The 27,484-nt window shown below is 44.1% G+C and overlaps 2 protein-coding genes across 4 annotated transcripts in view; both read left to right on the forward strand.

The window, feature by feature from the left end:
• cacng7a (calcium channel, voltage-dependent, gamma subunit 7a) overlaps window positions 1–1,114 on the forward strand; it is a 17,027-nt gene extending 15,913 nt beyond the window's left edge. Inside the window, exons 5-6 of one of the 2 annotated variants that reach the window (XM_041955891.1) lie at window positions 602–818; window positions 1,047–1,114. In XM_041955891.1, coding sequence (XP_041811825.1) covers window positions 602–818; window positions 1,047–1,114 — 285 coding nt within the window. Of the gene's footprint in view, window positions 1–601 lie in introns of both variants that reach the window. The other variant, XM_041955890.1, reaches the window with a different exon arrangement.
• A 14,527-nt stretch (window positions 1,115–15,641) lies between these two features.
• Window positions 15,642–26,915, forward strand: cacng8a (calcium channel, voltage-dependent, gamma subunit 8a). 2 transcript variants are annotated; one of them, XM_041955647.1, is made up of 5 exons: window positions 15,642–15,672; window positions 19,814–20,065; window positions 23,283–23,366; window positions 25,539–25,679; window positions 26,062–26,915. In XM_041955647.1, exons 1-5 carry the CDS (start codon window positions 15,642–15,644, stop codon window positions 26,913–26,915), a joined length of 1,362 nt encoding a protein of 453 aa, XP_041811581.1. The 2 variants fall into 2 exon arrangements, with proteins under 2 accessions (XP_041811581.1, XP_041811582.1); XM_041955648.1 differs by having other exon boundaries at window positions 19,838–20,065.
• The last annotated feature ends 569 nt before the right edge of the window (window positions 26,916–27,484 follow it).

Raw genomic sequence — 27,484 nt, forward strand, 5'->3', positions numbered from 1 at the left:
GAGCCCCGCTGCACCACTTCTGCACAGCATGTGGAAAAAACATGTTTGCAGAGTAATCCGGATTATTGGACGGGCTCGAGTCCACCAGCGAAAATCAGGATTCATGAGTATTCAAAACACAACTGCAGTACAACTGTAGTATAACACCAATGTGTTGGAAATATACTCAGATATACTTCAAATGAAGTGAAATTAAAGTACACTTAAAATGAGATGCTAACGGTGTATTACAAAGAGCTTGAAATGAAATATACTTCTCATAAGTACACTTTATTACTATTAAAAATATTTGTAATTTAGTTCACTTTTTTTTAGTGCACCTACATGCAACCTAACAATAAAGTACACTTTTTAGAAATACTCTTAAATACCACTTTGAGTACTGCAGAAATAGTATATTCATTTTTAAGGCATTAAAGTAGATCTAAAGAAAGTAGACTTTTTAAAAGTATCTGTTAAACAGTCTTTAAATTGAGAACAAAGTAAACGTGTACTTGTACTAACTTTTTTGTACGTAGTTTATATTTCTTGTCCTCTCATGTTACTCCTGTTTGACCTGAGTTGACACACTTGTGACGTTGCCGTACTGTTTCTTACTCAGGGCGCAGGAGTGATGTCCGTCTACCTCTTCATGAAGCGCTACGCTGAGGAGGAGCTGTACAGGCCTCATCCCGCTCTCTACCGCCCCCGCATGTCCGACTGCAGTGACTACAGCGGCCAGTTCCTCCATCCAGACTCCTGGCCTCCAACTCAACGGGGCCGCAGCGCCTCCGAAGTTTCTTCCGACATCTCCATCCAGCTCAACCAGACGCCGCCGCAGCCGCCACCCAAGGGGGGGAGCAGCTCCCAGCCGACGCCCTCCTCCTCTGGGCCTTCATCGGCGGCCAGCTACCAGCTCCAGCCAGCCTCCTCCTCCTCAACCTCCTCCTCTTACCCACACCCCCTCCACCTGGCCGCCACCTCCACCCTACCCAGAGCAACCCACGCCCACGCCCACCCTCACCCTCACCCGAGCGGGCCCCCGCCACAGTCCATGCCCATGGCGGCGCCACCCTCGGCCGTGCCCCCTCCCCGCTATCACACACACATGCGAATGAGCGCCTCGCCATGCTAGGCTACACACGGGGAGGGGTGGGAAAACAAAACTGGGGGGATTAGATTGGCTCTGTTACAGCTTTTACACACATACACACATCCTGCAAGTGTGTAGGAGGGGGGGGGGCGCAGCAGAGTGGATGAAGGAGCGAGGTTTAAGGAGATCAAAAAGAGGAGAGGAGAAAGAGGAAAGGGGAGGAAAGGCGGGTGGGCGGAGGGATGACTCACTGCTGATGTCGAGCCCGAGACGAAGACAGACACTTCACAAAACTTTCCACACGCTGGGAGGGAACACGGGAGGGGGGGCGTGAGGGATACGGCGATTAGTAGCAACAAGACGTTTGTGGGGTTTCTGACGGGTACATTCATCATCAGGGCCGTGATACACAGGCGACGAACAGGAAGCTGAATCATTTCCAAAACGCCGTCCATTCACAAAGAGAACAGAAAAGCTACATCTGGTTATAAATGTGTTATCCTGTCACCAATCCGGCTTCTCCAGGAACAAATAATCCCTCATCTCTTAGTCGTTCCGTGAACATGGTTGGGAAGGTGCTCGGTTACTTTCTGAATAAATGCTGAAACCATGAGACTCTAAAAACTCTATACACTATACATCATGAGCTGATGCTGTTAATGTGGTGTTTAGAGAAGCTCTTTTCTGCAGTGCAGATCCATTCAGATTTCAAAATGTGATCAATTAAAATATATAAAAATCTGCTAAAAGAGGCCCTGAGAGATAAATTAATGTGATGAGACTGAAACATGGAAGTTTGGATTTACATGATGTGTATGTGATTATGGATCAGAATGAGTCCCCCTAATGTTTGGGTGCAGAATGGGTCCGCTGGTCGTCCTGACTCAGGCCGACACGCCGCTGGAGGCTCCTGCAGACTGTGATCCTGCAGGTTCGCTGTGCAACATGAGTCAAATATCAAGCCAGGGATAAAACACATAAAAATAAAAGCAGCGGTTGTAATTTGTTATTTCTTTGCATATTGTGATTAATTGGGTTGTAGATATGGTTTGCAGGAGGAGTCACATTTCCAAAGGTTTCTCTCATGCTTTCCATCTACGGGCTTTCACCAGGGTCGAGGGATGGGAGAACCAGTTCCAGCTGAGAACTGGTTTCAAATTGTCTGATCCATCTGAGATTATCAATCCTTTTATTGATGTTTTCTGGCAACAATGACGTCACACTGTGCCGCGGCGAATGGGAAGAAACGTCCGAAGTGCGGCTTCATCTGCTAGAGAAAGGTGCTGGCTGTCATATCTGTAAATGCTGAAACAAATGGCAGTGCCGTTTATTACCAACTATAATTCTTTCCAATTATATAAAAGCCTATTTGCCACATTTATTTAGCAAATTAAAAACTCTGTTACTTCCCAGCCCTGTTCATGAAGAACTGCATTTAAAAAAGAAACCACTATGATAAAGCATGTCCACATTATGAATAAACAGTGCTGCTTACAACTTTTGCCCGTGTACCACGACCCACAAACACAGCTGTTGTCCACACTATCAGAGGGGAGCTGTATACGCATAGAGATTTCTATCTCAGCTGTGTAAAATTCTCCTTCGTTCTCGCTGAAACAAACGTGACAAAAACGTAATCCTGTACGACTATCATGAGGTGTAAATACTGCGGTGTGTTTTAGGTGTTCTGGATTTTCTAAGCTGTTTGTATTTTGAGAGGGAAGCTTTCGGGACGGATGTTCAACATGTTGAGGAACGAAACTGGAGTCGGAGCCGAGCGAACAGGGACTGTCTGCTTCCAGGGTGATCGCCAACGGTGCAATCTGAATGGCTGCCTCGGAGTTTTGGCACTGTAGCGACGGATGCGAGATGTTTATGTGTACATAATGATATGAGAAAGCAGCCCTCTGGAAGCCAGGTTCAGATCGGATTCCATTTGAATCCATTCAGTTCAGAAAATATACCACAGCTGTGCAGCAAAGCTCGATGTGCTTGTTGACTCTACAGCTCAGGACTGTAAAATGTGTGATAATAATGTCAGGGGGAAGTTTCAGGTTCGGAAAATATTTTCAGCTCCCATCATGTTGATATCATTCCTGACAGTTTGGAGGTTTGCTCAGAATAATTAGTAAAGTGATTTTTTGTTTGTTTGACTGACGATGTGCTTCCTGAATCGGCAGATTTGAGATGGAATCTAATTCTTCCTGGTTTTACTTCGAAACAGAAGGTTTATATAAAGAACAGATGTACAGACGTGGCACTTTGATGAACACGAGCTCACGTGGGAAGCAAACTGAAAACCTGAGTGCAGCATGAAAAAAGACGCTTTTCATTCCAATTTACCTCCATTTATTTAATTAATGATGCACAAACCCTGATTCCAAAAAAAGTCTGGACGCTGAGTAAAGCAGAAATAAAACAGAAAGTGATCATTCCTGACATAAACTCACCTGAAAACAGATATATTTAATGTTTGACCTCATCAGCATCATTGATTTTTGTAAATTTCTGCTTATTCTAAATTTGACGCAGCAACATGTTTCAAACACGTTGGAACAGGAGCAACTAAAGACTGGGAAAGATGTGGAACGCTCCAAAAACACCTGTTTGGATCATTCCACAGGTAAACAGGTTGATTGGTAACAGGTGATAGTATCATGATTGAAAGGCTCGGTGGTTCACAGCGAGGATGGAGCGAGGTTCAACACTTTGTGAACACATGATTGGATAAAGTTTGTTTGCTAATGACTGATTCGGTTTTTCTTTACATTTTCAGTCCAGACTTCTTTGGAATCAGGGTTGGACTTAGCTCAGCAATCGTTAATTGGAGTAAAATTCTACATCTTGTGCAGAAGATTCCTCATAATATGTATTTCAGGGGTGAAAGATTATCTGGTGATAAGATGAAGGTAAATTCACAAAATGTTGTGTAATATAATTCTGAAAAAAACTACTGAAACCATGAACAATGTTAAAGCCCCTCCTCACATGCAAGACCACCAACAGTCGAAGGGTTGAATACTTTCAATTAAACTCTACTCACTCCTGAGTTTTTGGGCGTATCGCATGGCCTTCATCAGCAGATCAAGTTTAGGTTCCATTCTTGACCTTGAAAATGCCAAAACGGGGTGTCCACATACTTTTGTCCAAGTCGATGAACATACTTTAGCTCTTCACACAGAGAAAAAAGGACGTAGACAGAAGGAGATTTTCAGTTTGATTCCCATCGCAGCCGTCATGTTAGACAGTTAAACTTAAAGACTGCTTGTTTTGTAGCATATTAACAATCGTGCCCAGCGTGGGGCAGCGTTTGTAGCCATTTTTAGACCTACGGGGGTTAATGTTAAGCTTACAAGCTGATGTACTGTTAAAGAAAAACAGTGTAGCAACTTAACCGCGGTGTTAGCATCTTTTCTGAATATTTGCTATGTGGAGATTAAATAGGGACTCATTTAGCAGCTGAGTATGAGAGCTTTCGCTGATGTTTATTTTAATTGCCAAAGCTGAGCATTCATGCTGTGTAGTGAGCACACACACACACACGCACACACACACACACACACACACAGATATATTTATGTAGCTGACTTCTGATAGAAATGAATCCGTGTTTTCTGCAGACGTCGCAGCAGAGAAGCAGAACTCTGATGCAGTGAACCATTTTTTGAAGTGTTTACTTCCTTTGTTCAATGCAGACGTTTCTTTAAACTGTGATAAAGGTGTAAATATTCATACTGAACACACTGTACGCAGTCTACCCAAGACGAGTTTACATTCTTAAAGGTAGAGAAGTTTACATGGTCATGTATGTTTTGAGTCCGATGAAAGTTCGCTGACTCAATACCTGTCAACAACCGACCATATTATCCGTGTGAGTTTAAATCGGGTTTGTTTTCATCATTCCTGCGAATGTGCTACTTGCAGGAGCGGGATTTTTATCTGCCAGCAGTGTTTTGTTAAGTTTAAAACCAATAAAGCTTGCCTGGTTCCAGCCTCCCACTTCCTTTTCGTATTTTTGTCGCGTTCGCTCATTGAACACACTTCAGTCAGTGGTTCGACAGCACGGACGTGCACGAGTCGAGATCAGTTACTGTGAACTTCTTCAGTAAAACAGGTTGAGCTGGCAGCTTAAAGGGCAAATTTAAAATGCATGTTATAAAATTAATTTGAGAAACATGAGAAAATGTAATGCTCTTGTCTGTAAAATTAAGTAGTTTAGGTGCACACACTTTGTTTTAGCTGCATAAAGGAGATGCTCGTTTTACAAAATGCACCATGGGACACATAAGGTACTTTCGACCCATGCAATTAATTTCCCTGTAACTAATTATGATTAAATTGATTCATTTCGGTCGTTTGCATTAACCACATGGCTTAATCACTTCGAGGAATGCATCCGGGTCGCAGTGCTGCTCTTCATTAGAGACGTTCAAACACTGTTCCACATTTATTTTTACACACTAATTACTCAAATCGCTGCTTTGGTACACATGAGAACAGAAAGTGAGAACTTTGGTTCAAATTAGTTAGATAGGGATTCATTTTCAGCCGTTTAAATTGGATTATCAGTCATGTGACTCCCCCCCGGAGCACATGGAGCCTCGGGACCAAAGAAAACGCAGGTTGCAAAATGAGTCACTGATTGATTAGTTCAGAACACAATATTTGCACATGTTGATGCTGGCGCTTATGTAACAGTCTGAGGCCTGAAAATGAGATGCACTACGGTTTTTTAAATTTCTTTTCTGCACATTTTCTTGACCAGAGGAAACCAAATCACACGCAAGTCTCTCTAAATCTCATATTTCCAACACTGAAAGGTTGAAACTCAGTGTTTGAAAGCTTGAAGTCTAACAAAAATGAAGGCTTGTATAATGTCTTGATGGACTGAAAAAATGTTAAAATCTCTCCAAAAATTTAGAGACACATTTGTCGCTGTTCTCCTGCTGCATTAGTTTGTTTTCCGGGTGTGAAACATTCTAAAAAAAAATCTGGAAACTGGTGCACACATGCAGATAATTATCCCATAAATGTTTCAAGCTTAATGAGAAAACTTCCACATTCACACAATAGTCTATAGCAAATGGTCTATAAGGGCTGTAAAGTGCATTTATGACTAACATACAATGCATCTGTCAGGAACTGCAGATTAAATGTGTTTATAATGGAATCCAGCAGGAGACGTTGTGACAGGTGTTGCAGGTGTTTTTACTGAAGCTGATTGGGCCTCTTTACTTGTCTTGGCTGCTACTGAGGGAAGAATCATTTGTCCTGCCTCGCATAAGAGCAGCAAAGATATTTAGAGAGACGCCAATCAAGCATGTTTTTTCACACCTGGATGTTCCTGAGAAAAAGTCTATTCAGCCCAAATAGCAGAGCACACCTGTGCCGGTGCACCATGGGCATTCAGGGGTTGAAGAGCAAACCGAGCTGCTGCTGAAATTCTCTGGTCCAATTTTATTTTGGGCGACCTTATAATCCCGTTGTGATTTCAGATAACTGGCCTGACTCTAATTATAAAGTTTGCAAGTTCCTCTCAAACTCAATGCTGCACAGGCGTAAGAATGATGTAATGCTGTCTGCAGCTGTGCTCTTCATTCCAGCTGCAGGAACAGACTCTTCTGATCAGATGAGGCAGTTCCAAACATTTTCCCTGTTCGAGCATCTGGTTTGTCCCAGTTTAGGCAAGTTATTTATTTAGAGTGGCTTCAACGCCGGAGCTGCTGCAGTAAGGGTCAGCTCAGCAGCTCACAGGGGTGATCGCTGATAGGAGTCATAAAGGTGCCTACTGGGCAGGTGAGAAGAGCATGAACCAAAACAGGAATTAAATCCAGATGACATTTTTAGCTTACAATCACAAATATGCATGTATCTTGCTGGGCTTTCATGTAAATCAGGGTCAGCTCTAGTCCAGCCCAGGTGATGCACCTGCAGCTGTTGGTAGCTTCCAAAAATGGCCAAAACACTTCTGGAGTTAGCGAGCTAGCTAACAGCTATCCATAAACTGGCATTAACACATGGATGAAACTTATTCAGGAACTACGAGGTAACACTGATCATTTCACGACTGATCGGGGATCAGATTAATGGCTGAGCGACGGGGAGAACAACAGCTAATTTCAGTAGAATTTCGGGGGGTTATCACAGGAGGCGCACCCTGCAGGGGCTCCTGCTGACAGACATATTTATGGGAGGAGAAAGGATTAAGTATGCATTCAAGTTTTACAATAAACCAGCTTTGGCCTCCTTCATTCCTGTGCATCCCATGTGAGCCATGTCCTCAAAGCGACGCGCGAACAGGAAGTAGTTTTTGATACGTCCCACGGCTGATGTTTGTTTACATTTACCACAGTGAGAAGTCTTTCGGCGCTCGCCGAGTTGAGGCGGCCTCCTCGGTCTCGTGTAATCCGCCGCTGTGTGACTGGACTGTGAATGTCAGCGGGAGTTCAGGCCGACTGGCTTTTACTGTCGCTACAGAGGGGAACTGCACTTCATTTCTAAATGTTTGTCTTTCTGCCCTGAGCATTGATTTCCTCTCCGTCCGTCTTTATTACTCTGGCACACACACACACACACACACACGTTCCCCTGGCAGCCGTCTGATCCATATTGACTTTCCGTCTCCCTCACTGTTCCTTATTAAACCTGTAAAGGCTGTCTTGTTCCACCTGTCTGTTCTCTTTTTCACGCTCATTCTTCTCTCCTGCCTCTTTTCTTTCCTGGTAGCCTCCCTGTCTCGTTTCTTCTGCCTCTTCTTTGCAGGAAGCTGACAGAGACAGAGAGCATCACAGTACGGAGTAAATGAAGGAATTAGCTACATATTCACAATGATGTACTGCATCCAGTCCCAAACCATAATGCACATGTGCAATGGGGAGTTTTTGTTAGCTTTGACAGTTTTTCATGAAGAGTGCATCAGGCTTCAAGTAATCAATACCAATCCATCAATAAAAAGCTTCATTCAGCCTGATTCTGCCTGACTTGAGTCATATTGAGTCACACAATGCAGAAAATTGGCCAATTTCAAAATCATAAATATATTAATGGGTTATGATTATTGCTGTTTTAATGTGTAACTCACTCTAATATTGCAGCTGGTGAAGGTGGGGCTAATCTGAATTTTGTAATTGGCATTGATTATATGGCTGTTAGTCACTGACAACACTGAGAGAACATCATCCACGATGCATGTAGATTTCCACACGCTGGTAGAGAGATTTTTGTGCGAAAGCCCTGATTTTTATTAGCAGTTTTTGAACTGATTCACTAAATGAACGACAGAGTCGACGCTCCAGAGCTGACAGAACAAAATGTACGACGGCTGAAACATTTGTGTTCGTATCTGACACATTTTTTACATCAAATATCCTAAAAAAGAAAACTTTGAGACCCAAAAACCAGAGAGTAGGAAGCCCAAATCACTGCACCCGCCCCAGCAATCACCCCCACCCACCATCAACCCCCTGCAGACACACACTTAAAATATCAGGCACTCCTACCTGCTTCTGAGTTTCACCCCACTGTGCTTGATCCAGGTCTTGATTGTCAAGGAAACCTGCAAAATCTAACCCACCTCCTCGTCTTCATCACCTCCCCTTCATAACAGAAGTGGCACAAATGAGTCACAGCAGCCTGGTTTCTAATGTTTTCTTCACTAAACGTATCGGCTTTTTTTCCCCAGTGGAATTTGATATTTAAATTTGTTTGATATTTGCATGACATCAACATTTCCCCCTCCCAGCATTGATTAAACCCCTAAAAACATATTTAAAAGTATTTTCCATAAAAAATGAATGACTTGGATGCGACTCTGCACCTTTGCCTTTCTCCACCCACCCCTCCGCCTTCGACTCCGCTCGTCAAACACACGAACGCTGCTTTCTGGCAGGAAGCCCTGAAGGAAAGCGTCTCTGTGCCACGTGCTCTTGAATGACCTTATCTTGCCAATGCTCTGCTCGCAGCTCATGAGGACGACCCTCATCATGACACGCTTTTGTCACGTCAGGTTTTCTGCCAGAATAATCAGAATGAATACAGCCAAAATCTAAATCGTTCGAATTCTTCATCAGCACCCCCAAACGTGCTGTCTGCATTAATCACCATAGCATCAGGCTAACGTTCACTAACATTATCGTGCACGCTGCAGATTTCTTTGCAAATTCCATCTGCTTTAGTGTAAAATTTTGAAAACGTTGCTCTGGGAAATAGCGACTGGAATCCTTGTGATTTCTTTTGGTGTCACATGAAGAATCACCGTTTTTTCTTTTGCAATTTTGCAACCGAAAACAGAACATTTAGACAAAGGGGAAACTTTTTGCAGAGTCTTGCAGAATACGATACGTAGCTACGCCTCGCTTCTCTGATGCTCCTAAGAAAGCCCCACCCTTGAAGGTGACAGGCTTGGGTCCTCAGGTATGCTACATATGAAACCCTGCCGGTCTCAATCCAGGGTCTTAAAGAAGGCACCTGAATAGTTTGCAGGAGATAATTTGAGCAAGATCAAACCAAACCCCAATGACATCAAACGGCAAAGTACATTTCAACAGATTTAGATTTTCATTGGCATATTAAAGGGGACAGTGGCTTCGGTCTGAATGCTTCAGGACCAGGAGAAGATTAAGACCCTGAAACCAGCCAGACCTTGTCCCCAGCCCCAGAGATTCTAGCAACCCTCCTACTGCTGTGTTCTGGTTTGACCCCTCTTTCCACATTTAGATTTGAGGCACATTTAGAGGTGGACGATTCCTGTCTGAAGACAGCAGAATGACTTCTGTCTGCAGCTGATATTAAAGCATCTTCCTCAGTCTGCAGCCGCCTCATCACATCCTCTCAGGACAGAGATGGATGGAAACCACGGAGTGATGTAATGGACTCTGAGGTCCAAATGTCTGATAGAGACATTTAAGAAAAAAAACTCCGTTACGATGTGTTCCATCTGTGTGAAGTCCTATTAGACCTTCCTACACACACACACATGCGCACAAACACACACACACACCGAGACCTGACGTCCTCTCTCTCGCTCTCTCTCTCTCTCTCTCTCTCTCTCTCTCTCTCGCCGCCACCTGCATCAGCACCGGCACCAAAAGTTGTTCGTGCAAAGGTAAGCTTACAACTGATCAAAGTGTCAATCAAACCGATCGCCAACATCCCTCCACTTTACGCATATCAGCTGCGCATCGATCGGCCGGCGCACGCACGCTTGGAGCTGCAGAGGAGCGCGCCACATGTACGTGTACACACTGTCCTCCTGACGAAATCATCTGGGAACGACACGCAGCCTGAGAGCTTTGCCTTGAAAAGCTGATGTCGTCGAACAAAGCTGCACACTGGAGGACAAAGTGAAGAGGAGCTGCGCGTGGAGACGTGTCGCGAGGTAAGACGGTGAGAAATCCACTAATTATCACATCACAGCAGAAGTGCAAAGTGTCTGCGAAGATGTTGCGGGGACAGGAGATAAAAACTTCTCACCACAGACCCACCATGTCTGTGAGTGATTCGTATGTAATGATTCTGCTTTAAAATCAGCCTCATTCTAAAAGATGACAGCGTCATCTCAACGGCTGTGCTTCATGTGTTCCGTCCTGTCTCACAGAACAGTCTGTTATAGTATGTGTAGGATCTGCTGTGCAGGCGGGACGCACAGAGTGTGGGCTCCAGCAGGAGTCTGGATTTAGATTTCTCTGTCTCAGTATTGAATGTTAGCGAAGGAAGCGACCTGATCCTGCTTCCTGCCTATCGAGTTTCACTTGGCTCCAGATTGAGTTCCTGCAGAATATCAATATCTTTGATTCATAATAAAAAAAAATTTAAAAGTTTCACTTCTCTCTCAGCATCTCTTTTTTCTTCAATACCTGAGATCTGAGAGACGAATAAATGATATAAAATAATATAAATGAATCACTGCTCTGCTGTATTATGAGAGGAAGACGAAAAGGTCTTTATCATAACAGTCACACTGCAGGAATGTGTGTGTCTGTGAAACTCATCTCTCTATTAAAATATTCCTGTAAAGCTGGATCCCTTAAAATCCTTTAACTCGTCAATATTTGTGTATGTGTATATTCTAAAAATACACAAATAGACTGAAAGAGAGGGAACAAATCTTGGTGGTTCTGTAATGTGAGTGATCAATAAAGTCTTCTATTTTTCTCTAGATCGACATTTTGTACAGTATTTAGAGTCGTTTCAATCTAACATGGAAACACTGGAAGCCTTTCACACACACCAAACACAGCACCGTCCACCTCATCCTGCCTCTGATCGCTCTGTGGATTTGGTTTTTGGTGGCTCGCCACTACCGTTTATCGCAATCATGACCAATTCTCCTCCACCACGTCCACGCGCTGCTGCTGCTCTGTATTCACAGCGGGACTCACACCGTCTGCGTTCATGATGCAGAGCATGGCTGATTTGCCCTTGAACTTTTATTCTCTGTATTTTGCATCTGCGCCGCCGCCGGCGAGCCCCTCGAGCGAGTGTTTGTTCCGTGTTGTGCTGCCGGAGCCTTCCTCATAATCCACACCGTCAGCCTGAAAAGCAGATTTATTTTTGGAGTTTCGAGCACAAAACAACAATGTCTGAGTACCTGTTATTCTGTTGTTTGTTGTTGCTAATTACAGGCCCTCCCAGGGGTCCTCCAGAGCTTTCGAGGGGTTCCAAAAAAGCAGAAGTCAGACCAATGCTGAGCTGTTTTCAGCCGCAGTGCCGCTAATGGCCACTAGATGGACCATCCAGGGAAACAAATTGTATTATTTAATTGACAAAACTCTGCGTTCGTTTTTTAAAGGGAAAATCAAAATAATTTCTATTTCCACAAGTTTCTATGATCTCAGCAGCTTATTTCATCCTATTAATTTAATAGTTTGATATGCAGTAAAGCTCGATTTCCTATAATTCTATAAGCATGCACTATTCGACATGTGACACAACAGCCATGAACACACAATGCAGCTGTGATCAAGTCGACATATGTTAGCTCAGAGCATCTGCATTTGTGTGCGTTCTGCAGCAACATGATGCATTCAAAAATAAATCAGTGATCATGAATTTGCCCATATGAGTTCATTCTTGTCCCTAACAGGATTTAGATCATTTTAATAATAATGGCTGATTATTTTTTTCATTATTTAGATCATTTTCAAAAATCAGCATTCAGCATCAGTTTGACAGGGTTAGCGGCCATCATGTCTGTGCTGTAGATAGATGCACTTACTGAATGTGCGGGTCTGTGTAAATAAGATTTCCCCACATTTTACACTTTTGCCATAATTTACAGTTGGCTATGAGAGGCAATTCAAGACATTCATCTAATTATGGCAAAACAGTCAGTAGCTACAATAATCATAAGCATTTTTCTCCATAAAATGTAGTTTCTAGTTAGTTCTGCTGTCTTGTGTCTGCATGTTTGTTTAGCTGAGTCCCAGCCTGAGACGCTGTGTTACTCACTCATTCCATATTTCGCTCCAACGAGACTCAAACCTGAGCAGGAAACTAATTTCAACTCTTTAGAAACCTGAGAGTGGTGCCACAGATGGTGAGTCAGTGCTTCTTCGCTGCCGATGGGTCCCAAGGAAAGGATATGTTTAAATGCTGCACGAGCAAACTTCACACTTGCACTTGGCACTTTGAGTAGGACTTCTTGAAAAGTTTAAAGGGTTTCAGCAGCCAAAAATCATCTGAGGCAACATTAAATGTCTTCTTTTTATTCTCTGGTGGGGGTGGAGGTGTTGAAGAGTTTCAGCCAGCGTTCGTGTGCACAGTTCTCTCTGGATGGACTCCTTGCTCACTTCCTGCCATATAAAGCTTTGATTTCTTCTTGTAATTTGGATTCATTACTTCCTGTTCAGTGAGAACGGTTCCTGTTTGCGACTCTGCTTGGTCTCATTTAAAAGGGAGGAGATGGGGGACTCTTTTTCTGTTTGTGGCTTAGATGAATAAACTGGTAATGCAAGAGTTTTATTCCAGAACAAGAAGATAAGTGAGACAAAACAACTGCCTGGCAACATTTCCATCATTGGCATTGCTGATGTTTGTGAACAGTCATTTCTGACTGATTCCAGTGCATCATAAGCAGTTTTATGGTTCTCTTAGGGGAGCCGGATCTTGGTGAGCCATTCCTTTCAAAGAGCCGTTCAAAAAACTGGCTCATTTTTATATTTATTACGTTTTAGGAAGGCAGTCTGGCCTTAACTCATTTTATCTAGGAAAATTTTATCTATTTGCATATCTAATAAGCACCGCGCAGCTGGACAGCGCTCCTCCCCATGTAACTCAGAAAAAAAAAAAAAGAACGGTTCCCAGCTGCGACTCGGTTCCAATCGTTCATGTTAACGAGCCGCTCAGAAGAACCAGTTCGTTCGTGAACGTCACAACACTAGTGGAAAGGTTCAAATCTGAAATCTTTCCTCCAGCAGCGTCACTGTTAATATTTCATCAAAGGAGAAGCAGCTGCTCTGGCAGAGACAGATTCCAGATGTTGCACCTTTCTTGGTGTTAATCTTCCACCTAGAGTGCGGACTAGTGATCTAGGTCATGTGTGTTCATGGTTTGCAGGAACCAAACTCAGAACCCAAGTGGGGCCAGGTCCAAATTATTATCATGTATGATCAACTAAGGTCATGGTCATTGAAGGTTTCCCCAGTCTATTGCTTTAGGTTTTTGTCAGCTCTGATCACATGCGTTGGCCTTTGGATGGTCCGCAGTTGCTTTTGAACCAGGTCTTACTTTATTCATGTCACGCTGGGGGACGTTTTCCACAGATCTCTTCTGTTTTGGACCTGTGAAGACCTCCGCTGCAGAAGAACTTTGAGGAAAAAGTTTAATAAATGTGCAACAAGTCCTCCCACCTAATGACAAGATAACGTTTTGTGATCTGACAACATGGCTTCTCAGTGCCTTCAAACACAGTCAGAAATGAAAGTTGAGGAAAAAACTGGAAATGAAGTGCAAACAGTAGCTTCCCAGAAACACACTTTGTTCAGCCTTTTTCCACCCAAACTGCATCTTAATGAAGATTTGTGGCCGCATAAAAGCGACACAGTAGAGCAGAAACCTGCTACAGGTCCTGTGTCAGTTGACTGTAGACATATGTCGTATTTGTGCACTTGAATGCTGTCATTTTTCTTGGGGGGCCTCCACAGGGAGGTTTTGTGGTCAGTGCCTCTGGTGCTGTTGACGTGTTGGGATCCCCCGCTGTGCTGCTGCTGCTGCTGCTGCTGCTGCTTATGCCTTTCATGTGGATTTTTGGTGCCCTGCAGTTTTAGCAACAGTTTCCAAAAAAAAGAAGAAAAAAAAGCACAACCTGACCCGGTGTCAGCGCTGACGGGGATCTTCTCTTCAGGAAGCCTCTGCTTGTCGAAACACAGGACGTGAGTTCAAGCAGGAGAGCAGCTGTGCCCTTGAGCAAGGCATCCCATCCCCACTTGCTCTGCGTGAAACAGCACTGGACGCTCTCGATTCATCCGTCGCACCAACGGGGAGAAAAGTTGGATGGGCGAAGCATGCCGAGACACCGTCACCACAGCGCTAATGACTCACGAGTCTGTCATCTCTCCTGCGAATGTTCTATATGCAGCCACGCACATCCAGAACATAAACACGTGTGTGTGTGTGTGTGCACGAGCCGTCACGTATGACATCCGCGCTCCTCTGCACGCCAGCGGAATTCACCCGCTTCGCCTTTTTTTTTAATCTCAACAAAATCCTCTCAGCTGTTACATCCATCCCTCTACTCCCCCAACACACACATACACATACGCACGCACAAACACATGTACACACATACACGCTCGCCAGCTCCGCCATAGACTTTGGAATTCACTGTTGCCATGGCAATGGAATAGAGCACGCTCTCTCGCATCGCCTGTTCTTTTCTATTGCTTTATATCTCTCTCTCTCGCTCCCTGTAGAAGCAGAGCAGCTTCTCTCCTTTGACGGGGGGGGGGGTTCGTTTTTTGCCGTCAGCATCAGGTCTTGGATGTTTGTTTGTTTGTTTGCTTTTGAAAGACGTATCATCATATAGAAAACATGTTTGTTTGGGAGATGCTTCCACACTGGAGCATCCCCCGGTTTCAAGACTCATGTCACGTTCGTTAATCGAATCCATCCTTTCCCCCGCCTCTGTCTTCTCATCTCTTCCTCTCACTCTTTCCTTCCTCTTCCTCATCTTCTCCTCATCCTCTGCTTCTCTCCCTCTCTTTCTGTCTCTCCTCTCACTCGCTGTCATCTGCTCTTTACCTCCCCTCCCTCCCTCCTTTCTTGTTTCTCTCAGTAGCGAAGATGACTGCCATGACAATTCAATGAGAGGAGAGGACGCCAAGTGAAGCATCCCCCGCTCGCCGAAAAGGAGAGAAGGAGCGCTCAAGGTAAAGAGAGGAGAGGGAGAAGAAGAGGAGGAGGAGGAGGAAGAAAGAAGGGATAAGAAGAGAGGGAGAGGCAGAGGAGCGAGGGAAGGGGGAGAGAAAGTGAAGGATAAACGGTGGATGGAGGCGGCTCGGACCGGGGCTACGGAGCGCTCTTCACAGACGAAGAAGAAGAACAGCAGCAGCAGCAGCAGGGGGGAGAGGAGATGGAGGCAAAAGGCAGAAACATGCCCCCAGGTAACACTCACACACACACACACACACACACACACACACACACAGGCGTACGTGCATGCGGTCTTACACACACAAAACACGCAAACAACCAGATGCACATGTGTATGCAGACACGCATGCATGACACGTACGTGCATGTATACAGATATTCAAGCAACATTCAAACACACACACAAGCATGGACAAACATCATCATGCAGGAAACCACCCATACACACACACACACACACGCACTGGGGTGTGTACGAGGTCTGGGTTCAGAAGCGGTTTGGATGAATCTGCGCTGGCGTCTGTGTAACCAAGCTAAACGTTTGTTAGGACCGAGGTGAGTGGAGAAGAAAATCCATCTGTTGCAACACGAAAACGACCTGCGTGAAACTTAAAATGTCAGTTTTCATGATGTTGTCTCTGCATGCACGGTGGCCAGGCTCGGTTGGATCATCTACATTTTGTGACGAGGCTAACCAATCAGGATCAAGCACAGCTAGGATACTGAGCGTTGTGTCAACACTTTGCATTGTTTTATTGTTTTAATCATACTGAAACTGTTTCCTGAACAAGCTTTGACACTGAAACCTGAAGTAAAGTGCATTAAAAAAAGTAAAAGCTGCCATTTAACTGACTTGTCAATATATTTTAAAGTATTTCACTGACGTTGGACACAATTCACCACATCCATCTACGGTCATGCCCAAACAATGCATACAACTGTAACATGTCAGTGGCCAAGCATCCATGTTTCAATGCAAAAACATTAGAAAGTAAAGATTTGTGGAAACCAGTCTGCGTGTAAAGGCTGAGAAGCCGTCACTGTCTATTTAGTGGGCTGTCCAGCAGAAATGCGACCAATCCAGTGTGAACATGGAGCCGTCGATGCCGTGTTACCGGGTGGACGTGCTGCTCACGTGACAACAAAGTCTTATTTTGAAGGGCACGACACGTTATCTTTTACAGCGTGGAAGGACAGAGGGTGTTGTGTGCTGAAAACTGAAAACCCAGTGAGACAAATTTGTGATATTCGGCTTTAAGTTCAAATTCTAACGTTGTCGTGTCGGCAGAAGTTCCGACTGCACATGTGGACGAACGGAGAAAACAGCAGATTTGTCTTCTCAGTTTCAGTTTCAGTGCTGCTGCTGATGCCTTCTCTCTCCATCTCCATTTGCATGTGATGGCAGCTCCAGTGCTGCTGCGATGTTTTGTTATTCTACAGGGGCACAGTGGTAAATGCTGCACGGACTGCATTTATACGGTGCTTTTCTAGTCATTTCTAGTCTTTTCAATCATTAGTAAACTGATTCAGTGGTTTCCTTGAATCAAATACAGTCAAGCAACATCGTGTTACTGGATATTAGCATCACTGAAGCAGCTTTCGGGTTTAGGTTCAGAGTCATTAAAAAAATAGACAGAATACAGGAAGTAATAAACAGAGACTCAAAGGAGATTTACAAAAAATGTTTAAGTCAAGGAAAATTAGAAACAGGCACCAGTCAGCTGACTACCAAGACTGATGACAACACGTATTCAAAGTGTTGCATTTAAGTGCATTAAAATGAATTTAACAAAGAAAACATGCACCAAAAAAAAAAATCTTCATGTCAAAATTCAACGACTGTCTGATTCCTGCAGTGAAACTGAGTACATTTACTCAAGTACTGCACTTACACTACGTACAATTTTAAGGTACTTCTACCTTAATTGAGTATTTCAGCTACTTTTGCTACTTTTTAAGGCACATTTGTGTGACAGCTCTCGTCACTGTTTGCACATTCTGAATATAAAATCTCATTAACAAATAGCCTTCATGATGTATCATTGTTGATTAATCTACCCTGTAGTATATGAAGACATATTTAAATTAGCCTCACCTTTACTCGCTGCAACATTAACTTAACATTTACTTTTGGTACTTTAAGCATCTTTTGATGCTTTTACTGCAGTAGAATTTTAAATACTTGCTTTATGTGTACACTGCAGTATTACTACTTTTACTTTAGTAGATCTGAGTATTTCTTCCACCACTGGGTCGCTTTACTTCACCCCACAATGCGGTGATGTCTTTCTGCAGTCTTTTTGGGACTTACCTTATGAATATTCCAGCAGGTAGGTCAGCTTCAGGGTCAGAGTACCAGCGGTCTCTGTTATTCTGGGATTCGTGTTGCCATGGAAACACCCCTCGGGCCGGCTGAATTAGCCAAATAGTTTAAAAGCCCTCACTGGGATTGATATTCTCCGTGCGATCGATTGTTTACATTAACCTCCCATTTGCCGTCGAATAGAAATTGTAGCTTCCAGACGGCTGAACAAGTTTTTCTGCCAGCGTTTGTCCATTTTTAATCAAATGGTTGGAGTCTTACTGAGGAGCTAAATGGTGAAATTGGATGTTTCATTTATGTTTCCTGAAGCACAACAGACGCGTTGTATCTCAGTTTCCCTCCTGTCGTCCTCTCGCCGTTCACCTCTCAGCTTCTCTCCTCTTTCCTCTCCACTCATCTTCTCTCGTCTCTTCATCCCCTCTTGTCCTTTTACCTTCCTATTTTTATTCATATACATAAACTTCTATACCTGCTTCTTTGTCTCTCTTGTTCCTCTACAGTTGCCCTTTGCTGTCTTTTCCACTTAAGCTTAACAGTTTTTTTTGTTTGTTTGTTTGTTTGACCAGCAGCCAAATTCTGAACAATTTTCCTCCATAGTAGCAAACTCTGCTGCTATTAACGCCTTTTAAAATGAGTCTTTTGGAAATGGAGGTTTTGACAGAAAGGTCAGAATTCAACTAACCTGCCTGCTGAGAGAATCCACTAATCTATGAAATAAGACTTTTTCTAACTTTATTTAAATGTTCTTGTGGAAACTCATTCACACAAAGGAGGATTTTTCCTCTATGTCTCCCAGCAGTCCATCTTCAGCTGTTCATTTTTGTAACGATATTTGATGTGTTATATATTTGTTGATGCAGCGAGGTCGGCATTTTGTTCCCCTGCTGGCTGCCAACATTTCTTTACTGCTTCAGGCTGTGTACGCCGTTTTTCTTTTTGTTTGTTTGTTTGTTTTTTTGATTAAAAACCGCTTCAGCGTGCTCACCAAAAAATAACCACTCAGAAAGACTCAACCCCATCAGCAGCTCCCACCAGTCACCCACAGTAGCCCATAGGGGACAGCAGTTCTATTAATGCATAAATATTTGACAACTCAATGCATGAATTGTGAACAGGATGGAATGCAAAAACGGTTGCATGTCTTATTTTTAGCCTTCTCGTTTTTTTAATTTGACGTGTTGAACCTGAGTTGTTTGGTAACCTGCAGGTTTCAAACCTGTCGCCCATGTGTCTGATATCCAGGCTTGTTTTTTCAGACCTGATGGGAACATTTTGCATAAAATGCGATTTTTCTACACTGATTTTTTTCATGAAACTCCTTCATAGCTGCATCTGAATTGCTAGCTGCTCTAGCGCCGCGCCAGGTGTCATTAAACACACTGCATGAGCGTCACGGTTACAGTGCAAGCAGGAAGTGTTAGCAGCAAATATCATATGCTACAGGTTTTTCATCTGTGGGGTTAGACCTCATGCATCTCACTGACTTCTCGGGATTGTTGCACAACCTGTTTGCATAAATCACAACACGATGGTGGCAAAACAACATAATCATCCCAAGTATCTAAAAATGGGAGTGAAGGCAATCCTAGTTGTACAAAATAGTCGTGTCATGAGCTCCCCCCGTGGTATCTGTCAACTGTTCAGTGATGGTTGTCTCAGCACATTCTGGTGCTTTTATTTTTTAAAGCTTTAATGCTTGAATGACCTCTGCAGACATTTTGTTTGAATCCATTCTGTGCAGCTTTGAAGATGCTGTGGATTGAACCAGAGTTGGTAATACCTCTCGAAATTCTAAATGAACACTTAACATAAAGCATGTGACTGTAGGTGTAGAAGCAACATGATGGGAAGCTGTTTCAACTCTCTGGGTAGATGGATCGTTAATGACACAGCTAAATCTCGCTGGTTTTATGAAGCGATTCATGAAAACAAACAAAAATCTTCTGAATTAAAGAGTGTAGGCGGAGTCCTTAATTCTAACTAATAGTATGAACTAAAGTGTCGTGAGCTCTGGTCTGTACTGATTTTGGTGTCTGTGTTCTTGTCAGATATTAGCTTCCTTCCCCGCCCAGCGCTTGTGTGGTGTGAGCGAGGCATCCAGGTGCTGCTGACCACCATGGGAGCGTTCGCGGCCTTCGCCCTGATGACGGTGGCCATCGGCACGGACTACTGGCTGTACGCCCGCGCCTTCATCTGCAACAGCACGGCCAACTCGTCCCAGGAAGACTCCAACAACAAGGACAAGAAGGACCCTGGGGCGCTCACCCACTCCGGCCTCTGGAGGATCTGCTGCCTGGAAGGTACAGCTGGTTGCGCGCTTCATGCATGTGTGCGTTCGAGGCCGTGGAAACCTTCGGATGCGTTGGGGGTTGAATGTGTGTTTCCTCATATGCTGGTCACTGGAGGGTCTTGTTGAGGTCAGTGTGCTCATCATTGTAATCAGAACAGACATAAATAGGTGTTCTCTTCCTCACACACACACGCACACACACACACACAGAATGACGCATTGCTCCAATTTGGTTTATTCGTCTGTCTTGCTGATCTGCTCTTTAACCTTTTAGAATCATTATGAGGTCAGTTATGACGATGACGTCTCATAATTGGTAAAGTACAAGCAGTTATTGCTGCTGCATGCACATCTTGTCTCCATGACAACAATGGGTACCACACCAAGGAAACGATGAAGGACGTAAGTTCTCAGGTGTTTTAACCCGGGCACCTTGAAACCATATTTATGTAGTTGTAAATTACATGGCAGAGACAAACGCAAGCGCTGCCTGGATTATTACCGCACTGGATTCATTTCAATTTGTTCATAGGAAACATGCAAAACATGCGTTTTCTTCCCAGCAGTTAACAAACGAGTCAATAAAAAAGCTAACATCTATATAAATCATGTCAAAATGCTAAATATTCCCTCTTTATTTATCGTATCTAGCGTGCAGGTCATTGGTAAGACAAGATGTAGCATGAAGCCATGGTGGCAGCACTGCACCCTGCTGCCGCCCAATCAAAACACAGAACACCAATGCCGCAGAGCAGCAGATGCAGCTCGCTGTTTGAAAGCACCTTAAAACGTACAGTGAGGAAGTTTCTGAGCTCCAAGCAGATGGAAAACAGAAGGTGATTTGCAAAGTCTGCATATCTGTTCTGCATTATTACAGCACGACACGCTGTAAACATGATGTTTCCTTCTTTGCTGCATCGAGGCAGAGCTGCGCGATTTAGATAAGAAGATTTCCAGATGTGCAGATCTGGAGCTGTGCTTTATTTTTGCCTTGCACTCACTTGTTCTTTTACTTTCATGCACAAACACACACACACGCACACACACACACGTACTGTACATGCATACACTCATACTATGCATTCAGCATAAAGCTCATCATAATGCCCCAGAGCTCAGAAATGAGTGGTGACTCATTCGGTGACTGCTTAAATAGTTTCCCTGCGTCGCTGCAGCTGACAGGCAGGAGAGGACACACACACACAGCAAATACTCACACACACACATGCAAGACAAGAGTTGCCACATCTGTTTATCATGAAGGTTCTTGTGTTTCAGTCAAAGTGTGACATGTTGCGTTTTATCGGCAGTAAATCACCACATTCATGTTGAGGCATTAGTATGATTATCATAAACAAGAGAGCAGCATCAAGAACGCTGTGTTTTCTGATGTGTGCTATCAAATCTGACGAGGACGGAAATCTGTTCATCCACAATCGTCAAGTCGATCAAGTTTAGTAGTTAAAGGTATTTCATAGAGAAAGAGCTATTGTTGTTTAGATGTGGTGAAACATTGACATTTGTTGTTGCCTGCCAGCTGTTTTAGGAATCATGTAAAGCAGACACCCTTTAATCCCAATCTGGGATCTACTGGGCCCATTTGTGGATTTCTCTTCCCTCTCTAAACCAGTTCCCAGAGCTGTTCCATTAGTAATTCTGTCCCATTGCGTCCATGATGCATGTGGTAGTCTGTCTTGAAAAGACCTGATTTTGCTTCAGGTTTTCTTGGCTGACTTTTGTTTGTTTTGTTTGCACAAGTGTGTGTGCATCATTTTTAGTGTTTCTTTTCTGGTCTTTGATTTTATTGCAAGCGGAACAAGGGATCTCTCTTTCCTCTTGATGTTTATTTTGTTCATGAGATGCACAAACAGCTGTCAAGGTAAATAAATATTCCTTCTCGATAAGGAATGTGAGCATTCAGAGGCAGGCGGCTGTTCGCTCCGAGCTGAAGCTCTCAGAATGTGCAGCAATGACACGTGGTGGGAGGAGGGAAAAGCCAACTAACGGCACATTCAGAGGAGGAAGAAAATGACAGATTCTGATTGCTGATTGGATTCTAGCTGATTTGGACATTGTGGAAGTTAAATGACTCCGTTCTACAAGTTGGTTTCAACAACCAGGGTTAAAATAAAAATCATCAGCCTTCTTATCGAGCCGCTTCCACCTAAAAGATTGTTTTAAAGAAGCTTTTTGCTCTCGTGGCTCCAGACGGTCCACTGCTTTGGTCCAGACTGAAATATCTCAACAAAGATTAAGATGAAGAAGAAGTTTCATGCACACATTCTGTTATTTATGTTGACATTTGCTTATATTCATCTATCTTGTGCATAATTCCATATTTGTACTGTGCTTGTATATTTTCTACTGTGCAATCGCACAAAGTCACTGTGTCTTACTTGTGTGCAATTCAAAAGGCAATAGGCAAGGCAATATTATTTCTTATACTTATATGTCTTATCTTATCTTATCATGGTTCCCAGATGATGACTCCTAATGACCTTGCTGATTCTCTGACGTTTCCTTTAGCGCCACCATGGGGATACATTTGGGATTTTCAGCCTTGATGCGGGTCAAAATCTGAATTTGTCCAATACTTTGAAGAAGTACCTGAAAAACTACAATCCCATCAGCCTCGCCTGAACTTTTAATAGCTATGGAGCAAGTGTTAGCATGCTATTATGCTAGGTGGTGAACATGGTAAACATTATACCTGCGAAACACTAGCATGCTATCATGTGAACATGTTAGTGTGAGCATGTCAGCGTGCCGACTTTAGCGTTTAGCTCAAAGCACGGTCCAGCCTCAGAGAGCCGCAAACGTGGCTGCACGCTCTTAATCGACAACACTTCATCAGCAGTTTGTCTGATTGGCTCATGGTAGCTGTGACAAGGCGGCAGAATAAGTCTTCACTCTATTTTTCTTACAGAAACTTAACGTCTCAGCTCTTTGTTGCTCTCGTCATCTTCCATTTTTTGTATCTGTGGTTCATCGTGTCATCTGTCTTTACATGAAGGACTCTTCTCTTTCTATTCCCTCCTCTTCCTCCATGTCTGTCTCCCTCTCCTATCACTCCTCTTATTTCCATAACTATTGGTTTCCACGTTTGTCTTCACTGTCCTCTCCATCGCGCTCTCTCTAATTTCTGCCATTTTGTCTTATCTGTCCCATCAGCTTTACTCTTCCGTCTTCCTCACCCTCTCTTCCTCTTCCTCTCTGTCTCTTCACAGGCTTGAAGCGAGGTGTGTGTTCCCAGATCAACCATTTCCCAGACGACGCGGACTACGACCAAGATGCTGCAGAGTATCTGCTGCGTGAGTGACACACACACACACACTGACAAATGAACAGCACATGCACACAGACATGTGCACGGGCACACACACACACACATTCAGCCTGTACTACACATGGTGTGCACACACACATCTCAGCAGAACAGAGCACACATACACACTCCACAGTCTCCATCACACAGGGATACAGAAAGGACAGAAGGGGATGGTGGGCGGACATCAATGCACGGATGTCAGATTCAAGCAAAGCGTTCCTGGAGGTGTGTGTATGTGTGTGTGTGTGTGTTTAAATGCCCAGGTGCATGGGGTTGGGAGTCTGGGGGTGTACAGAAAGCTTTTTTTTTCACAGATGGATTGAAAGAACAGCCTTCACTAATGGATTATTTTCAGCTCAGGATTCAGGTTTCACATCCTGCCTCCATTGTGAGAGCAAATTCTGTTCGTACAGCCGTGAACCTTCTGGTTTACAAAGTATATGTTCCTTCCATATATTATATAAAGATATCTATTTCTGCGAAGGAGGCTGTGATGCTATCTTAGATGGTCGTGTCTGCTTTGCTTTGCAGCCTTGACTGAACTAGAATGCTCCTACCTCCCCAAAGGCTGCACAACCCTTTGTTTTAAATGTTTAGAATTTAGAGTAGCAGACAATCATGTGATGCTTTTAATTCAAGTAACTAAATTACTTTTCGATCGGCCCCAAAAACTAAATCTTCTCCCACTGGTCCAACAAAATCCACTGAAATCCAGTTCCAGGTTCTTGAGCTGCAACAAACAATAATTTTCATTGACAGTTATGAGATCTTCCAATTTAAAGATTAATTGTTTGGTCTAAGAAATTTAAAAATAAAAATAAAAGCCAAATGTCCGAAGACATTCAATAAAGTTTATGTATTACAAAATTTGAATAATGTTTGTCATTTGTGCAAAATTAATTAAATCATTGATTGATTATCAAAGTAGTTGCAGATCACTTCAGCACCACTTCTGACAAACAAAACAGGACTAAAAATTCAGTTAATTGGAAGAGGTAATTATCACTTGACTAAATAATATGTTCAGGTTTGTCACCTGAGCAGCCTAAAGGTCAGAAAATTGGGGCTTTAAGCAGCGACATTAAAGCAGCGGGTCGCCGTTGACAGAAAACAAATATCACAGAGCAACATGTGACTCTGGCAACTTCTATAATTACCTGCTGATGCTTTTTTCACATGTTGCTGAGAGTCGTCCTCCTGCAGTAGACGGTCGGGCTATAATATCAGGAAGCGTCGAGATGGACTCACGCATGAACGCATTTTTTTTTAACGCTGTTGACGTCACTGTTTAAAGTCCCTGATCACGACAAACGCTCTTTCTTTTCAGCTACTTATCAGGTAATCAATACTGAGCTGAAGATGCGAACACCACCCACGTTGTACCTTTTTCCTGTTAAAATCTAGTTCAGAGAAACAGTGTTTGACACGTCTGACAGACGCTTCTGTGAATATTTGCCTATCACAACATTATCTGTTCCCTTCAGAGGCAAACAAAAGCCAACGCAGCTCCAAAAGTCACCTTGAAAACTTGAAGGCTTTGCTCTTCCACGTGTCCCTGCCAGAGATGGAGCCACTCAGCATTTTTATCTTCTGCAGTGTCTCTACATGATCGCTGCTGCTTATATGTTCCAGGTGTCTGCAGAGGAATACGCCGTCAATTCGAACACTGTTTTAAGAGCAATGCAGCAGTTTACTATTTTAATTATGTTACGTTTGGAGACTTGTAAGAAGCAGAATAATGAAGGAAGCCAGGATATTCTGGCTTTTTAGACCCTCGTTGCCTGATGAACCTCAAGTCTTTCAAACTCTCCTCCCCAGCTTGTAATGCAGGCTCCTCCAGAGCCACAAGAGACATTATGTAATAAATATTATGTAGTAAACTTATATAAATACAGTCAATAGCTGCTGTTCCAGAGCCAAGTAGTAGTGTCAGCTACATATAGCACGTCCCGGTAACACTTTTTCTCCCAGGAGTGTCACAAGGCTGTTAACTTTGCACCTTCAAATGGTGTCGAACCTCCAAAAAAACAAAACAAAACTCATTAATTGTGCTACGAAAGCAAAGAATTAGTCACATTTATCCAGAGAGAGCTGACAAAGCTAAGGAACATTTCGGCACCCGGGATGATGTGTTTCTGTCTGTGCTCATCTGCAGGTGTGGTGCGAGCCTCCAGCATCTTCCCCATCCTCAGCGCCATACTGCTCCTGCTGGGCGGAGTCTGTGTCGCCTCCAGCGGCTTCTACAAGAGCAAAAGAAACATCATCCTCGGTGGAGGGATTCTCTTTGTAGCTGCAGGTAAACCCACACCTGGTTTTCAGAGAGACCTTTGTTCTTTCACTCTCAGATAAAGCTTCTTGCAGAAGTTTCACGCTATCTCGTTAGCATTTTAGCTTTGCTTGTGTGTGCTGCTTTGCTACCTTTAATGCATGCCTCTGTCCTTCCAATCTGTCTTATTCCACTCAAAACTCTGCTAATTTACATTTAGTTTCAGATCTATCAGTCAAATGCAGGCATATAACGAGTTCTGATGTATGAGATGAGCTTCATATTACGCCCGCCTCCTCTCTGTATAATTGAAAGAGTTCCAGTCTCCCTGCATGGAAGCCAATTTAATGAAGCTGCAGGTTAATTTGTCTCAGAGGAGCACTTACTGTAGAAGTCTGGTATATTTCTTCAGGGCTCAGCAACATCATCGGAGTGATCGTGTACATCTCAGCAGCACTGAGCGACATCTCCCCCAAGAAAGACGAGGACAAGAAGTGGCACTACTCCTATGGCTGGTCCTTCTACTTTGGCGGACTGTCCTTCATCCTGGCCGAGATGGTGGGCGTCCTCGCCGTCAACATCTACATCGAGAAGAACAAGGAGCTGCGTTGCCGCTCCCGCACCGACCTCTTCAAGAGCACCACGCACGCCATGCTGCGGCTGCCCAGCTACCGTTTCCGGCGGCGCTCTCGTTCCAGCTCACGCTCCACCGACCCGCCACACTCGCAGGAGACCTCGCCCATCGGTGCCTCCAAGACCTTCAGCCTTCCGCCCTCCGCCCCGCCTTTCTCCGTGGCCACGCTGCCCAACCCGCACCACAGCAGCAGCGGCGGAAGCGGAGGAGGCGGCGACATCTCGATGTACACCCTGTCGAGGGACTCCAAGCTGGGCAGCCTCGGAGGCGGCGCCCCGCCTCTCTACGGCACGGTGGACCGCGCCACGCTGTACCAGCTCCACAACTACTTCCCGAAAGATTCCAGCGGCAGCGGCGGCGGCGGAGGAGGAGCAGTGATAAGCAGCGGTACACTCCCATCTCACTCCAAGTCCAACCTGGCGGCAGCGGCAGCTGTTGCCCAGAATTCAGCACCACTGAATACCTCCACGTCAGCCACCACGCCGGCCCAGCCAGCTCCGATATCTACAGCCACCATGGAGAGGGAGCGGGACAGGGACAGGGGCAATGTGGGAACCCTGGACCGGCTGACCGCCAAAAGGGACCGGGATAGCAACTCAGATACACTTAACAGGAAAACTACGCCAGTTTAAAACTAAACCTCAGAGAGGAGGGAGAGAGAGCGCCGAAATAAAAGATTGAATTTAGAGAGACGTTAGAGATATCTGAGTTGAAAGAGAGGAAGTGTAGGGCTGAAAATGTGTGGGTGACACTTCAACGGATGTTTCTGTCCTTGAGCCTGGGGTATCAAGCTGCCATAAATACTTACCAATATCATCAACTGTCATAAAACACCTGCCATCATGTGCAAATTCATGACAACTGCCTTAAAACGGTCATGACTTTGGCTTCTAAGTTAATTACACAGCAATGGTGCAGTGGAGGCTTCAGCACAGGGGATTTTTCTTTCTTTTCATATCAGCATCGCTCCATTTTAAATTGTTATCCCAAGTCATTCACGCACAACTGGGAGCTTCCCAGGAAAACCAGTCTCCCAGTGCAGCAGTTGGGGGTTAAGTGCCTTGCTGAGGAGGCAGGGGAGCTCAGTAGTAATTTACTCTCCCCCTCGACATTTTGTCAGCTGCTGTGGAGATTTTAGGTAACTTCACTTAAACGAGAAGAACCTGCTAAGTGCTCATTTCCTGATTTGTAAGTCCCAAAA

The sequence above is a fragment of the Chelmon rostratus genome, chromosome 16 (genome assembly GCF_017976325.1).
Source record: "Chelmon rostratus isolate fCheRos1 chromosome 16, fCheRos1.pri, whole genome shotgun sequence".
Classification (NCBI taxonomy): domain Eukaryota; kingdom Metazoa; phylum Chordata; class Actinopteri; order Chaetodontiformes; family Chaetodontidae; genus Chelmon; species Chelmon rostratus.